Below are 13,511 nucleotides of genomic sequence, written 5' to 3'. Positions count from 1 at the left end.
ATGGACGGGTATTGCATGCTTTATTTAAAAAAAAAAAAAAAATTAAAAAAAAATTTAAAAAAAATACAAATGTGGGATCGGTGGGAAAGTTCTTTTCTGTGCACCCTACTCTGCTCTCTCTTTAAGGTTGAAAGAAGATGGTCGCCCAGCCCTGGAGGTCGGATCGGATCGACAACACGACACTCTGCCTTCAAAGTACGCGACTGACTCATGAACTCTCGCGTGGAGGAAGACCTTGACTTCCAAGGATGGGTAAAACGAACGGTGTAAATGAGGGAATGTAAAAGGAGGGTGAAATGAAATGATGTAAATGTTATAAAGTACAACGCTCCAAGGTATCAGGGAACGGAGCTGACCCAAGAACCGAAGAACCTTAGAACGCCACAGCGTTGAAAGAGGTTTAAGGATCCAGATAGTGAGATACATCCTTTGACTAGATACCTCGCACTAGGCACCTCTGGTTTCCTTTTTACGTTTTCCCCGCACACGACCTATAAGGACACACTGCCCCTCTCCCCTCCCGACCCCAGAAACCATACCTCCGGGACCCTGCCCCGAGGAGGAAAGACGAGTAAGAGGTAAGTAAAGGACTTATGAATCCATGTATCTGAATATGCGCGAATGCTGTCTCCCCCACCCCCCTTTTTCCCTCCCTCTGCAGGTTACATCAGAGATTACGGCCGAGGTGTGGCGAAGATCTGAAGCCTTGCCATGTCTAATACACGAAGCAGACTAGCGCCGCAGGTGGTGCCTAAGCACGCCTGCAATCTACTCACGTATCGAACAAACCCGAGAAATTAGCACGACCTGATAAAAAGTGATCACCCTTAAACCAGACCGGACGAATGAACCCATGTCACGTATGATGCGAAACTATGAGAGAATGTGTGTGTGTGACCGAGGCGCTGACCCAACTGGTCGAAGGACCGAGAGTGCGACAAAATGGTACCTCCTTTCAAGGCACGTCCCCTCTACCCTGTCTAATGCTCAAACTGCATGATTACAAGATTCTAACGCAGACCCGCGAATGTCCTTTACTGTGTAATGCACTAAATAGCCTTTCTTGAATACACTGCCACCCTCTCTGTTGCACGTGTACTATTTAGCCTGCCGTTGCGCTCTCTCTCTCTCTCTCTCTCTCTCTCTCTCTCTCTCTCTCTCTCTCTCTCTCTCTCTCTCTCTCTCTCTCTCTCTCTCTCTCTCTCTCTCTCTCTCTCTCTCTCTCTCTCTCTCTCTCTCTCTATATATATATATATATATATATATATATATATATATATATATATTTTTTTTTGCACTCCCACTCTTCCGAGCGATTAGCCCCGAAATTGGCAGACTGCCACCCCTAGCGCACCACCTAATTGGCTTCAAATACCGTCAGTATTTGCACAAAAACTTGTCTTTAATACAATCACCCTGAGACCGTGTCATTACCTCTCCTTTTCCGCTAGAAGCCAATGAACCGAGGTTGGGCCGTAAGGGAAAGGACAGGTAAGACGACAGAGGTTCCCTAATCTGGCCCGTAATAAGGGAACTACATGTCAACGGCTCCTATGGTATAAAACAAGGACCCCAGAATACGCGACCCTCCCCGCCCCGAATTGTCGCAATACCCAAACAGGAAAAATGATCACCCCTGTTTCATCCCTTGTATCAGCCGCTCCAAATTGGAGTTATGAAACTACCCCTCATTCCCGGTTGTGAGAGATGGGTCGATTTACGCCCTTACCATAAGTTTTCTATGTCCCTAGGTGTCTTCCGATGAGACCCCTGTCTTCTCTAATTTAGTAATCCGGCAGCGAGAGGCTGCATAGGGACCAGAATGATGTTTTGCAAAGTTTAAGATTAGACTGGAGCAAAGAAAACCATTACACTGTACCATGCCGAAAGCGAAAATGTTTAGTTGAAAAGCAGGAGGCATTGATAGAAAATAAATGTTTAGCCTATGTTCGTCCATCAGCAAAATATCTGTTTAGTACCATGTCGATAGCACACAGTACCCTTGGTAAATATAAAGCCCTAGAGAACGGCACATCTTTGTCAAACCCGTCTTACGAAGGTGGGTCACCATCAGATGAACTGTCGTGACTGTAATAAATAATTGTGAAGGAAAGTCATAGTAAATCCAACAGGCTCGTCACCGGTCATTCATATGCCAGTTGTGAACATTAATATAACGGACATTTTCATTCTTTGCCTGGAGCTGGGAGAGAAATAGACTTTTTGATTATCTTCATCTGCAAATTCTCTAAAGACTGTCTTTTCAAACTTGTTTAAGGGTACTGCTGTTGGAGGAGAGAAGGACCGGATGTGGGAGCACGAGGCCTGACCGCAGACTAAGGAACACCTGCGACATTAGCCAAGGCGAGACCACGACAGAAAAGAGCTGCAGGACGAGGCACTGTTTTCGACAACATGAGAAGAAAGGGCCGACCTGATGCCCCTGCTCGATGTCCAGTGTTTGCCGACAAGTCCCCGCTCTCTGAATTCGGTCACACGCCCGCCTATCTGAAGTCTCTCGTTCCCCTAGTTTGTTCCTAATTTGGCCTTGCTCCATCCCCCTTTTCCTCCGACCTACCCTATGGACTGTTTTGTACGCTTTTCTTCCATCTGAACTTTCTGACAATCACCTCAAAGGACACAGGGCGAAAAGGACCTTTCCGACCAGGAATACGAGGGAAAGATCGTGCCCTGCAACGCGAGACCTAGAATAGAGCTGGACCCGTGGCTCCATCGCCGGTGTTCCACCGCGCCAACGAAAGACAACAAAGAATAATGAGAACTCGTTAACTTCGAACATTTTGACATCCTCAATCACCGTTTCTGCTATGCCTCATTTCTCTCCCAGCCGCCATTGTATTGATCATGCTCCAATCCGAATCTGATATATGTAATAACCTACCAGTTCACGTTATGAAATGTACTTGCTGCTCTCGCTACAGAATCGTTTTTTGTATTACATTTTTATGACTTTCCTGCTAAACAAATTGATCAAAGTTTATCAAATAGGTCCACCTCCTAAAAACTAGAAATGTTAAAATGTATTGTTTACAACTCTTTTTCATCTAGGGTTCCTACCGTTTTCTTTCTCATGCCCACCACAATAGAACCGAGTAGAAAATGAACCAGCAAGATGTCTTGAATATGTTAAAGGGAGGACTGTTGAAAATTAGTACGTTTTGGTGAACATTATCTGCGCCATCTTGCCTCTTCCCCTGATGCCACACTTTTGTCGTGCACACCCGCCATTTTAAGATGCCCCGATCAGAACGAACCCTTTTGCATGCCGCTGGCCCCTGACATAGCCCTTCGCCTTCACTAAACCTGCACGCTGACCAACCCCCTGCTTGCACCTGCCTAGAATCATAAACCCCTCTACGGCGCTGCTCTGCCCCAGGCCCTCATCCTGTTCCCAGCGCGACACCTCCCTTCTTCCCTTTCATGATCTCCGGCCCTTAGATGCAAATCCCCTTTTTCCCCGTGTGCCCGTTTGTCTTCCCCGTTCCCAGGCCGACACCCAGCTCTGCCGATACCATTCCTTGCCCCTCCCCGTACAATAGAAAGCTTCCCCCATCAAAGGATCCCCGGGTTGATCAAAGCCCCCACTCCATGAGATCCGATCAAACCCCCCACGTTCCGTGAATCGACGGAATATCCAGCTGTGCGATACTCATCACCTGGTGTGACTAGGGTGGGGACTTCAACTGTAAATGCGTGTGGGAACGGGCCCAAAGGGGAGTTCCGGGAATGTCTTTTCCATACATCAAAGTTTTAACATGAATATGTAATCTGCAATAAAGTCATAAAACAGTGTATAAGAGGCCAGGCCTCAGAAATGTAGTTAGAGCACCTCAGAACGATACCTTCTGCCCGTTTTGTTGTGTTCTCCTCCGGAGAGAATAAAAACCTTGTTTCCTGCCTTCCAGTCTCCAGCGCCTGCCTCTTCATTGATTAAATAACTAGAGGGTCACAGAGGCAATACCGCCGGGCAAATACCGATTGTCCCCGACCCACCCCAGGTTCAACATATGTCCCCCTAAATACAGGTTGCCAGACACCACTTGAGAGGGTGCAAGAAAGAAAAAGCCTGAGTGTCAGCATTGAGAAATAAAGTGAGAGGTGGGTATCAGTAAGATCACTCCTATAGGCTCAACTAATCTAAAAGCAAGGTCCATAACTCTTAAGCAATTATTGTGTTGTCTACAGGCGCAGTAACATTATCAAATGTATATGGCACAGTAATACTACCAAATGCTTGAGGGCCAGACTGGAACACAGTACCTGCTTTGACAGACACCCATATTTTAAAGGGATAAACAAAATCCCCATGAGTAAGTAAATCATGAGATATGGACGTACTAGCCAACATTATCTCCAGCACGGTGTATAATCCCTTGCTTTTCCCTTGTAGAAAGTCAATGACTGAATAAGGTTTTGGTGTGAACGACGAGAAGCGCAACGCCAAATAGAAATAAAGAAGTCCTGAAAATTCAATACAAGGACTGAAATCCCTATACTTCAAGTAAGGGGACTCAGCAAACTATATAGTACCCACTAGTAAATCAGTCCACAACTAGAAAAAAAGACTCTCCTTAGGAAAATGTACTGATTATATTCATTTTTCTTTTTTTTAGAAAGAAGCAATAACTTTGGTTTTAAATATTTCGTCTGTCCTGAGGAAGGTGCCACAAATGTAACCTACGCACCGAAACGCGTCGACAATAGGACTTATTAATTGTACATGAATTGTTTGGTATTGATGTACTTAATGTGAATATACAAAATCTTTTGAACCAGGTGTGACTCTGAATTAGAAACCGTAATTCGGAATTGTTAGATAGCAGTTACAAGTGTAACAGAGCACCCTTTTTAATGATTTAAAGTGTGTAAAATTCAATATAAAGTCTGTGAATATCAATGTCTTTCTTTTTAAAAAAGATTTAAAAAAAATAAAACTTTGAGAGTAACTGAAAGTGACATTCTAGTGTGGCGTACTAATGTTGAGTAGCTGTATAAGTATAAAGTAATATCAAATGATTCATACGTGTAGGCCTGTTGGTCACTTATCGAAAGACTAATACACAGAAAGGAATTCTCTTTTGTTAAAACTGTTGATACCCAGTCCTTTCTGGTCCCTGGGAAACTCTCTACTTTTTGAGATCAGCCTGGCATCATACACCTCAGATACCCGCAACCTCACCTGCAATGTGCCGCAAAGATCCTCCCCGAGTTCAACCCTCTTCAACACATACATGATTCCTCTTGCCAGCATCCTATGCTCTCACATCAACGTCCTCTCTTACATTCACAACACACAACTTATTCTCCCTCACCGGCAAGATGCCCAGAACCAGGATTAAGTTCAATGCCTATATGACTGAAATCACCCACTGGATGAAGACGAACTGTCTAAAGTCGAGCAATGACAAGACCGAAATAGTGATCTTTGGGAATAAAGCACATTACTGTGGGACTCCACCTGGTGGTCAACAGAGCTAAGACCTATCCCCACCACGAACCTTTAGATTGTCATCGACAGCAAACTTGAGATGCCCGCCCAAATTAACGCTGTCACTGCCTCATGCTTTAATACCTTTAAGATACTGAGGAAGATTTTCAAATGGCTGCCAACCAGGGCAGTGGGAGAGGATGTAGCCTTATGGATAGAGTGGTCGATCTCGAAGCGAAGGAACCGGGTTAGTCTCAGCAACGACGCTCAACATCCTGCGATTCTGGGAAAATCACAAACTCCCTATGCCTAGCAAAAATGAATGTGTCCATCTGTAACGAAACTGGTGATCTTGTAAAGCATTCTGATACCCGATATCTTCGGGTCGAGCTTGTGCTATATACAACACTAAAAACAACAAAAAAACACACACACACTAAAATCAACAACAACAAAAACAGCACTTGGAAAACTGTCACGGATGCCCTGCCACAAGCAAGCTGAACTACGGGAACACCATCTATGCCGGGATCAACAAAAAACTAACCAGAAGACTTCATGCCATTCAGAACTCTGCAGCCAGAATCATTCTCAACCTTACACAACACACTCACTTCACAACACACCTGAAGGAGCACCACTGGCTCCCATACACAAACCAGCACAATTCAAACTCCTCGCCAACTTTCAAGGCACTACATGATACTGCTCCAGCATACCTCAACAATCGCATCTGCTTTCACAAACCTACCAGACACCTCCACTTGTCCAGACTCCTACTTGCATACAGCCAAAGCATAAGAAAAAACTGATCTGGCGGTCAAGCCTTCTTCTACATCGTTCCTAAGTGCAGAACCACCTGCAACTACAGCCTCCTTCTCACTTCCGGAATTCCAGCAAGAAGCCGAAGACCTGGTTTTTTTTAGTAGTCCCGTACGCCCTTGGCTTGGACTGCACCTGCTCAACGCCAGGATACCCTCCCAGGTGAAATCTGCATAACATAACAATTATATCTACTGAATATGACTGAAAAACAAAACCCAGGGTGGCAAAACAGCTCAGGACTTTGCTTCCTTCATCTAATATTATTGACTTACCTTATTCGTAGCCCTGAGAATTTCTCCACAGGGGTGTTTCCATTTGAGGCATTAAAAGTTCCAGATGTTCCCGGTGAGGTCCCACTGGTAGCAGATTTGTAGTGATTGTTGGGTTTCACATGATTGGTTGATATGTTCGGTATTGGGGAGGTGTTTTTATTTTCTATAGAGGGAGAAGCCCCAGAGATTCTCTTGCCTGTACCAACACTGGAGTGTGCATTTGACTTCATTGGCTGGTAAGACAAATTCGGTACCGGTCTGGGTGGTGGGCTCTTTGTCACTAAAGACACTGTGGCACCAGGACAATTCTCTTCTTTTCCATCACTAGCACGGCTGTTTGGATTCAGCAGCTGGCTTGACACGCTGGAATCCAGTCTTGAAGGAGGACTCTTGTTCTCTGTAGATGCAAAATATTAATATGCTCTTCATAAATTGTGTAGTAAGCAAGATAGCAATAGAGAGGTTCTTAAATATAACAAATGGTAGAGATTGAATATACATATGTGAACGCAATGCAACTCAAGGTTTAATCATCTATAGAAAAGTGGGTAATGTTTACTGCAAAACTGATTGTAAAAAATTGTTCAGGATAACTTTTAGTTCAAACACTTGTCTTCTAAGTATTACCCACAATAAATACTACCATAGACACAATACATTAATCAACATTCATGAAATAAAACATTGTAGCTTGCTTCCTCTCTTCTCTGTGGAAAACTATGTTCCAGCAGCCAGTTACTGGTTTCACAGATAATCTTACACAAAGAACGTGTGTGGGGGAATATTTTAGAGGCATGTCCCTATTCAACATAAAATAAAACTTCTGAATTTTACCAAAACCGGTTATTCTATGCCATGAATATGTGCTTCCAAGTCACTAAATATATCCTATAGGCGTCACTTACCAATATATGGCACCATGACATCATATGATGCATGCAGAGTAACAGATCTGCAGCCATAAGATGTGTATCTGTAAAGCGCACGTTCTCCTGTGGGCATCTTGGCGCTGAATAAAAGATGTTTATTGTTACCCAACTCAATGGTACTCTATTTATCAACCTCGGAAGGATGAAAGGCTAAGTGGACCTGCTGGGTTGTGAACCTGTAACCATGAGGTCAAACAAAGGCCCCTACAGTGGATGCATTAGTCCACTAAGCCATAAGCCAATCCATCAAATGGCCTTGCAATCCCCAGGCTTATCACCATAAAGTAAAAGGCATCTGCAATGCAATAGGTCTCGCAATAGGGTCATTTTGAGTTATTGGCATTGAAAAGGATAATGTCTGTTAGATTTTGTTTTGTCCAAAAATATTCCAGCAGTACTATAACTAATAAAATATCCATAAAACAAGGAAAGGGTGCAGTACCACAGGCTGTTACTAGGTGTGCCTGCAGAGCTGTAAAGCGACCTGTATTAGCAACTTAAGGCACCGCACCCTTAATTCAATTATAAAAAAAAAAAAGATTGCAACTGAGCCTACCTTTCCATTTCTTTTTACTGGAAGTATGCTCAGTTGCAATCCTCCTTTTTAGGTCTCGCAAGCGCTGCTTAGGAGGGGACCTTTAGCAATCGCTCAGGACTTTGCTTGAAACTAGTGCATGTTTTGCATTGGTTTTAATTGCCACTCGTGCACGTTTGGCGTTTCCCTTGCGGGAGCGAGCGGCAGCGTCATCTGTTAGCAAATATTGCGTTCGCTCCCGCTAGGGAAACGCCAAAAGTGCTTTAACTTGCGGGGCCTCGCTTGTTTCCAAGTATAACTTATATACACGCATTAATAAGGTCCACCTTTGTTCCTCTAAATCTTGCAAAACGGGGGAACAAATTTAAAATTGTTGCATAGTTAAGAAAAGTACCTTGCAAAGCAAATGTTTACGTTTTAAGGGCGATCGAGATTATTTTTAAATTTGCAAGCATGGTGCTTCTCCGTGTTGTTGCAAGGGTGTAAACAAAGCATTGTTGCCTTCTTTACAAGAAAGTCCTAAAGTGCAGAAGAGTTTACCTTGTCGCTGACCAGCCTGGCGAGCTTTCTCTTTTCTGCTGTGCCTCGCACCGAGCCAAGAGTCGCACTTCCTTCGTGCCTGGTCGGATCCGGAGGCGTGTTTAGGGGAGGCAGCCACAATATCTCCGCCCGAGTGCACATCGGCTCACTAAAGCAGCAGCATCGCAGGGCTGCTCGAGAGAGCTTAAAGGGACACTCGCTTCACTGCGCGCTCCGCGTTGCAAAGCCCACAGCTTCCCTATTCTCCGCCGACAAACTTTAAGAAGTCCAGGAATGCTGCTGATTTCATCTCAGTCGTTAACAGCCCGCAGTGTCTTTTTTTCCAGTCCTGCCAAGTATCACGCATCAGGTGTGGAGCTCACGCATTTCAGTGCAGTGTTCCGCATCACCGCACTGAAATGCATTGTCAGGCATTTTGCCACCTGCCAAAAATGCCAGTGCACGCCAGCGGCGCCTTTGCACGGGCTCTCTGCTGCTCCGAGAGACGTGCTGCTTGCTGGGCTGAGTTCCTAAGTAGTTAAACCATCTGCTCTCAGCTCTGTGGAGTGGCTGAGAACGCAACAATGTATCTCACTCTGCCTATGCCTGCTGTGTCGCCTGGAAACAATGCGGCAATAGTGGCTGTAGCACGCGGCTTACACAGTCAGACTCACACTGAAGAGGTGTGGCGCCGCGGCCAGGGCGACTGACGCTGGAATCTGGGGACCACGGTTTGATCCCCGGCTCCGGCGGCAGGTTAGCCCAGCACCATGTGACTCTGGGCAATAGCTCGCTTAATCTTCCCGACAGCCCCTAGCGCCTAGAGACCCTTATGGGTGATTGTGCGCTTTACAAATGTGGACTTTTACTTACACTGCTCCAATTAGGGGGGAGGGAGGGGCTGTCGGCCTCTCAGCAGTCGATACTGCTGTCAGTCAGTGTGGCATGGGGGCCAGGATTAATTATCCGGATGTGCCGGTAGAGTGCCCTAACTGGTCCGGAGGAAGAGGAAGTAGGCAGAAGCGGCAGGGGACTCATCTGAGTCAGTGGAGTGCAGCTCGAGACTCGAGTCGCTCATGGCCACCCGCCGCGCAAGAGGCATGAATGATCGATTGCGCCGGGCGTCCGGGCCGGTCGCTCCGTGCAAAACACTGCAGGCACCAGCTGAGCCAGCGACAGTTGGCCAGCGGCTGCGCGGCGGAAAAGGGTGGGACGAGTTGACTTGAGTGTCCAGCAGCCTGGATGAAGACAGGCAGTGACCAGTCGGGTCGTCACTCTCTCTAAGTTTTAAGATTTAGGGTGGCACAGTTGTACTGTGATACTATTCCAGACTTTAAATTTAACAATCAAACGTTTTAACAAAGACACTGGTGATGCTGTGGTGACCCAGGTGTCGTTTTAGCAATAACATAGATCAATTGCTGTTGTGGTGCCGTTTTGTCAATGACGTTAATGGATGCTGTTCAGCGGGCGGTTTGGCTTCGCAGACAGTTTCTGCTCTCACAGCGCATGCCGTGATCTGACTACCACGTCACCCACGACCCGTCCGCCTAACTGATGGTGCCTCAACAAGCACTAAAGCCTGTGGCACTGCAGTGAGTGCAGCAGAACTAAGGGCATAATAAAATGCAGGGCCTGCGCCAGTCATTGACTCGAGGCCTAGGCCGTGCACAGTGCAGGAGGAAGTCGTGGCGGCTGGCTGGCTCAAGCCATGACAGCACTGCAGTGTTCCCCACGCCACAAGTAAGTGTCTCCCACTGACTAACCTTTTAAGTAACAAGCAGTCGGTTGTTTCAGACCATAGTTTTTTGTATTACGGTCTCAGTCTTACTCGCCGCTTTGCTTTGAAAGATACAAGCTCCTCTTCAGTGCGTGCTGCGCACAAATACCACTGGCTTACTGTTGTACTAAGCGATTGTTTCACTAATGGACATTCTTACTGTGCAACCTACTTCTTTTGTTAATGTTTGAATTCTAGCATTGTTACGGTTTATAATCATCCTAAAAATTTTACATAAATTTGCGCGCTATACAAAAATACACAAATAAATAAAACATGTTTTCCCTCCTTCTTCCCCCCCACCCCCAGACCTAAGCCTCCATTTCTGTAACGTCAGCCCATCTCCTGTATTATAGGCACTATCTCTGCTGGAGGGCTGCTAGAGTACTGCAGGAGAAGCCTGAAACCTTTCACCATCTCATGGGGATTTTTGTACGTTTACAACCGAGTATTGGCACAGAGAGCCAGGGCCCATAGGAACTCCTGGAGCTAAGTTAGGGCACGTGCAGGGAGGACTTCCAGGTATGCGCACTATTAGAATTGAGTTTGGGTACAAGACTGATAGCAAATAAACAGAAAAAGCTAAGCGAAACAAACACAGGCAGGGCTGTATCTGAATCCATTACAATTTTAAAATAACTAACATTGTTATCCAGATCTGTAGTGTTACTTTTTAAATAAAAAGATTATGTTTTATTCGATTATTGTATTTAACATCGCTTCTCACCTTATAACATTCTAGTTATTAGTCACCATATAGGACTATGTAAAACGTTTGCATTCTTGCACCTGTGCATGTAGATTACTCTAAAGTTCTATGTCTGTGAAGGGAGATTATTCTTAGTATATGCTATCTTAATAGCACAAACCATGACAAGTGGAGTGATTACAGGTTCAAGGCACGAGTATAGTCAGCGAGTGATGGGAGAGGTACCTGGGTTCTGCAAGGAGATATGTAATATTACTGCATTGTAGTGTCCTGCTCTTTAAAAAGGTGCATCTACAACTCTTTCCTCAGTTGGAGCAGTGTTGAGGCAGTTTTTCCAGATCCTTCATGCATAGATGGAGAAAGTCAATTGCCTGTTTTATAACTCTTTAGAGTTTTTGGTCAGAACTCTTTTAGCTTAACTGTGTGTGTTTGAACACATGATCCTAAAGCCGATCTCATTGCTCAAATAGATGTAATTTCTGATATTTATACGTTTCCCCTCATCTTTTTTGTTTGAGTTAGCGCGCGAGTAAGTGTCACTCATAGTCGGTAAAATGTCACTCATAATTACACTGAAATTATGAAAATGTCACACATAGCAATCTGAAACCTTGGCAGCTATGTTTTTTAGTCCTGCCATAAGCATGCGCTGTATAGGGGTGTACGTGATTTAATTCAATATTCTGAAGAAGGCAAGGTGGGGTTCGGTCATTTATTAGTGCCCCAAAAACGCCAGTGTTTCCATCGGCGAGACACCGGTCTCCAAAGTAAACACAAACATTTGCGTTTGAAAGGAAAGTTTCGGCTTTTTTGTGATTATCTTCGCCATCTGCTGAGCACTACGGGGAAAAACTTTTTTATGCAACATGATTCGTATTTGGCAAATTAGCTTGTGGTATGAAACATTTTAAATGGCTGGACAAAGCGCGTCAGAGAACTCCTCATCAAAGTACTTTATTCGGTTTATGAAAAAACCATAAAAGTATACATGTCAGAAAAGGGAAAAACATTCAAAATACAATATAAGTTAACCATCAGAAACGATACATTAGCTGCTGAAAAAAATATATTACAAAAAAATATTTAAAACTACAGCAATTCATCTAGATTAAAAACCATAAGTCATTATTTAACAGTTTCCAAAGTATCATCTCACACTATTTAATTAATTTTTCCCTCAATCTCATGGCTGTATTTAAAAAAGTAGCAACATTAAAAATCTCCCACGTATTGGACAACAGTTGGAGATATAGAAGCGCAGGTTTCACTTGTTTAAACCCTTTGTCCTTTAGCAGTGGTACAATAAATTTTTTCCGTATCTCCCTAAAGTACCCACAAAAGAACATAAAGTGGGCCGTGTCCATTATTGAAAAACCGTCACAAGTACATCGTTTCAAGTCTATATCCTTAGTCCAGCATGTGCTCCCAGATATGAGTAAATGAATTTTGTTTAATCTAAACTTTGTTAATAGATATCTATGGTTGGCATTGTTGACAACTTTGATATGGTTCCAGGTCATTTTCTGATGTAACGACCAACTGATGGGTTCTCACAGATGGCTTGATCAGCTCAGAGCCCTCTCTTTCCATCCCTCTGTGTAGTTTAAAGTTGGTCTTGACCCATTTTATGTCTGCTTTAACCAGTTTAGATGGTTCCTCAAAAAGTTCCGGTCGTCCCAATGAGACTGCAATCTTTTTCACATAGTTTAACCATGGTATGGAGTCCCAGTGTGCCAGTTTAAGGCAATCCATCAAGATCTCATGGTTTACCTCAACCTCTGGGTTTAACCATACCGAAATCCACTTCAAGAGGGGGGCGATAGCAATTCGGTCTTCTAGATAACCCACCCCACACTCTTGGTGGACAATAAAACATGATGTTGATTGTGGGCCAGAGAGAATAGACTTTAAAAATGTATCCTCTGCCACCTGTAGCTGCTTGACATTCTTAAATCCCCATAAGTCTGCGCCATACATTGCAATGGAAACGCATTTAGCGTCATAAACTTTTAACACTGCTTCTAGTGGTTTTACCCCCAATTTGCGAGAAAAGCTTAAAACAGCCGAGATGGATCTTACAAAAGCATTTCTCTTCTCAAACAGTTGGGGAAGCCAGGTGGATTTTTCATCAAAAACCACCCCTAGGTATGGAAATTTGGTTACCCTAGATAGCCTATTTCCATTGCAATGTAAGGTCATCAACTTCTTTTGCCTGCCCCTTGTGCCCAAGGCCATGACATGGGATTTAGTGTAACACCAAGATCCAGAGCGGACATAAACTCATAAAATGTATTTAAGAGACTTTGTAGGCCCACTGGTGTACGCGATAAAAGTGCGGCATCATCTGCAAATAACAGAGCGGGTAATAAAAACTTGCCTGCCTTTGGAATATCTTTACAGGCGGTACCCAGGATGCTTGCTAAATCATTAATATATAAGGTGAATAATAATGGGGCTAGAATGCAACCTTGCCTAACCCCATTAGATATTCCT

The 13,511-nt window shown here is 44.3% G+C and overlaps 1 protein-coding gene across 3 annotated transcripts in view; it reads right to left on the bottom strand.

The window, feature by feature from the left end:
• Positions 1–13,511, bottom strand: part of MCM10 (minichromosome maintenance 10 replication initiation factor) — a 306,573-nt gene that overhangs the window by 224,456 nt on the left and 68,606 nt on the right. For all 3 annotated transcript variants that reach the window (XR_013606921.1, XM_078674170.1, XM_078674171.1), the window contains exon 6: positions 6,547–6,943. Coding sequence is in view for 2 of the 3 variants with exons in the window: in XM_078674170.1 (XP_078530296.1) it covers positions 6,547–6,943 (397 nt within the window). In the remaining variant the exon portion in view is untranslated. The remainder of the gene's footprint in view (positions 1–6,546; positions 6,944–13,511) is intronic.

This window comes from Lissotriton helveticus, chromosome 1_1, assembly GCF_964261635.1.
Source record: "Lissotriton helveticus chromosome 1_1, aLisHel1.1, whole genome shotgun sequence".
NCBI classification, from domain to species: Eukaryota; Metazoa; Chordata; class Amphibia; order Caudata; family Salamandridae; genus Lissotriton; species Lissotriton helveticus.
The sequence above is the reverse complement of the archived record's forward strand: the minus strand, read 5'-3'. Positions and strand labels throughout refer to the sequence as shown.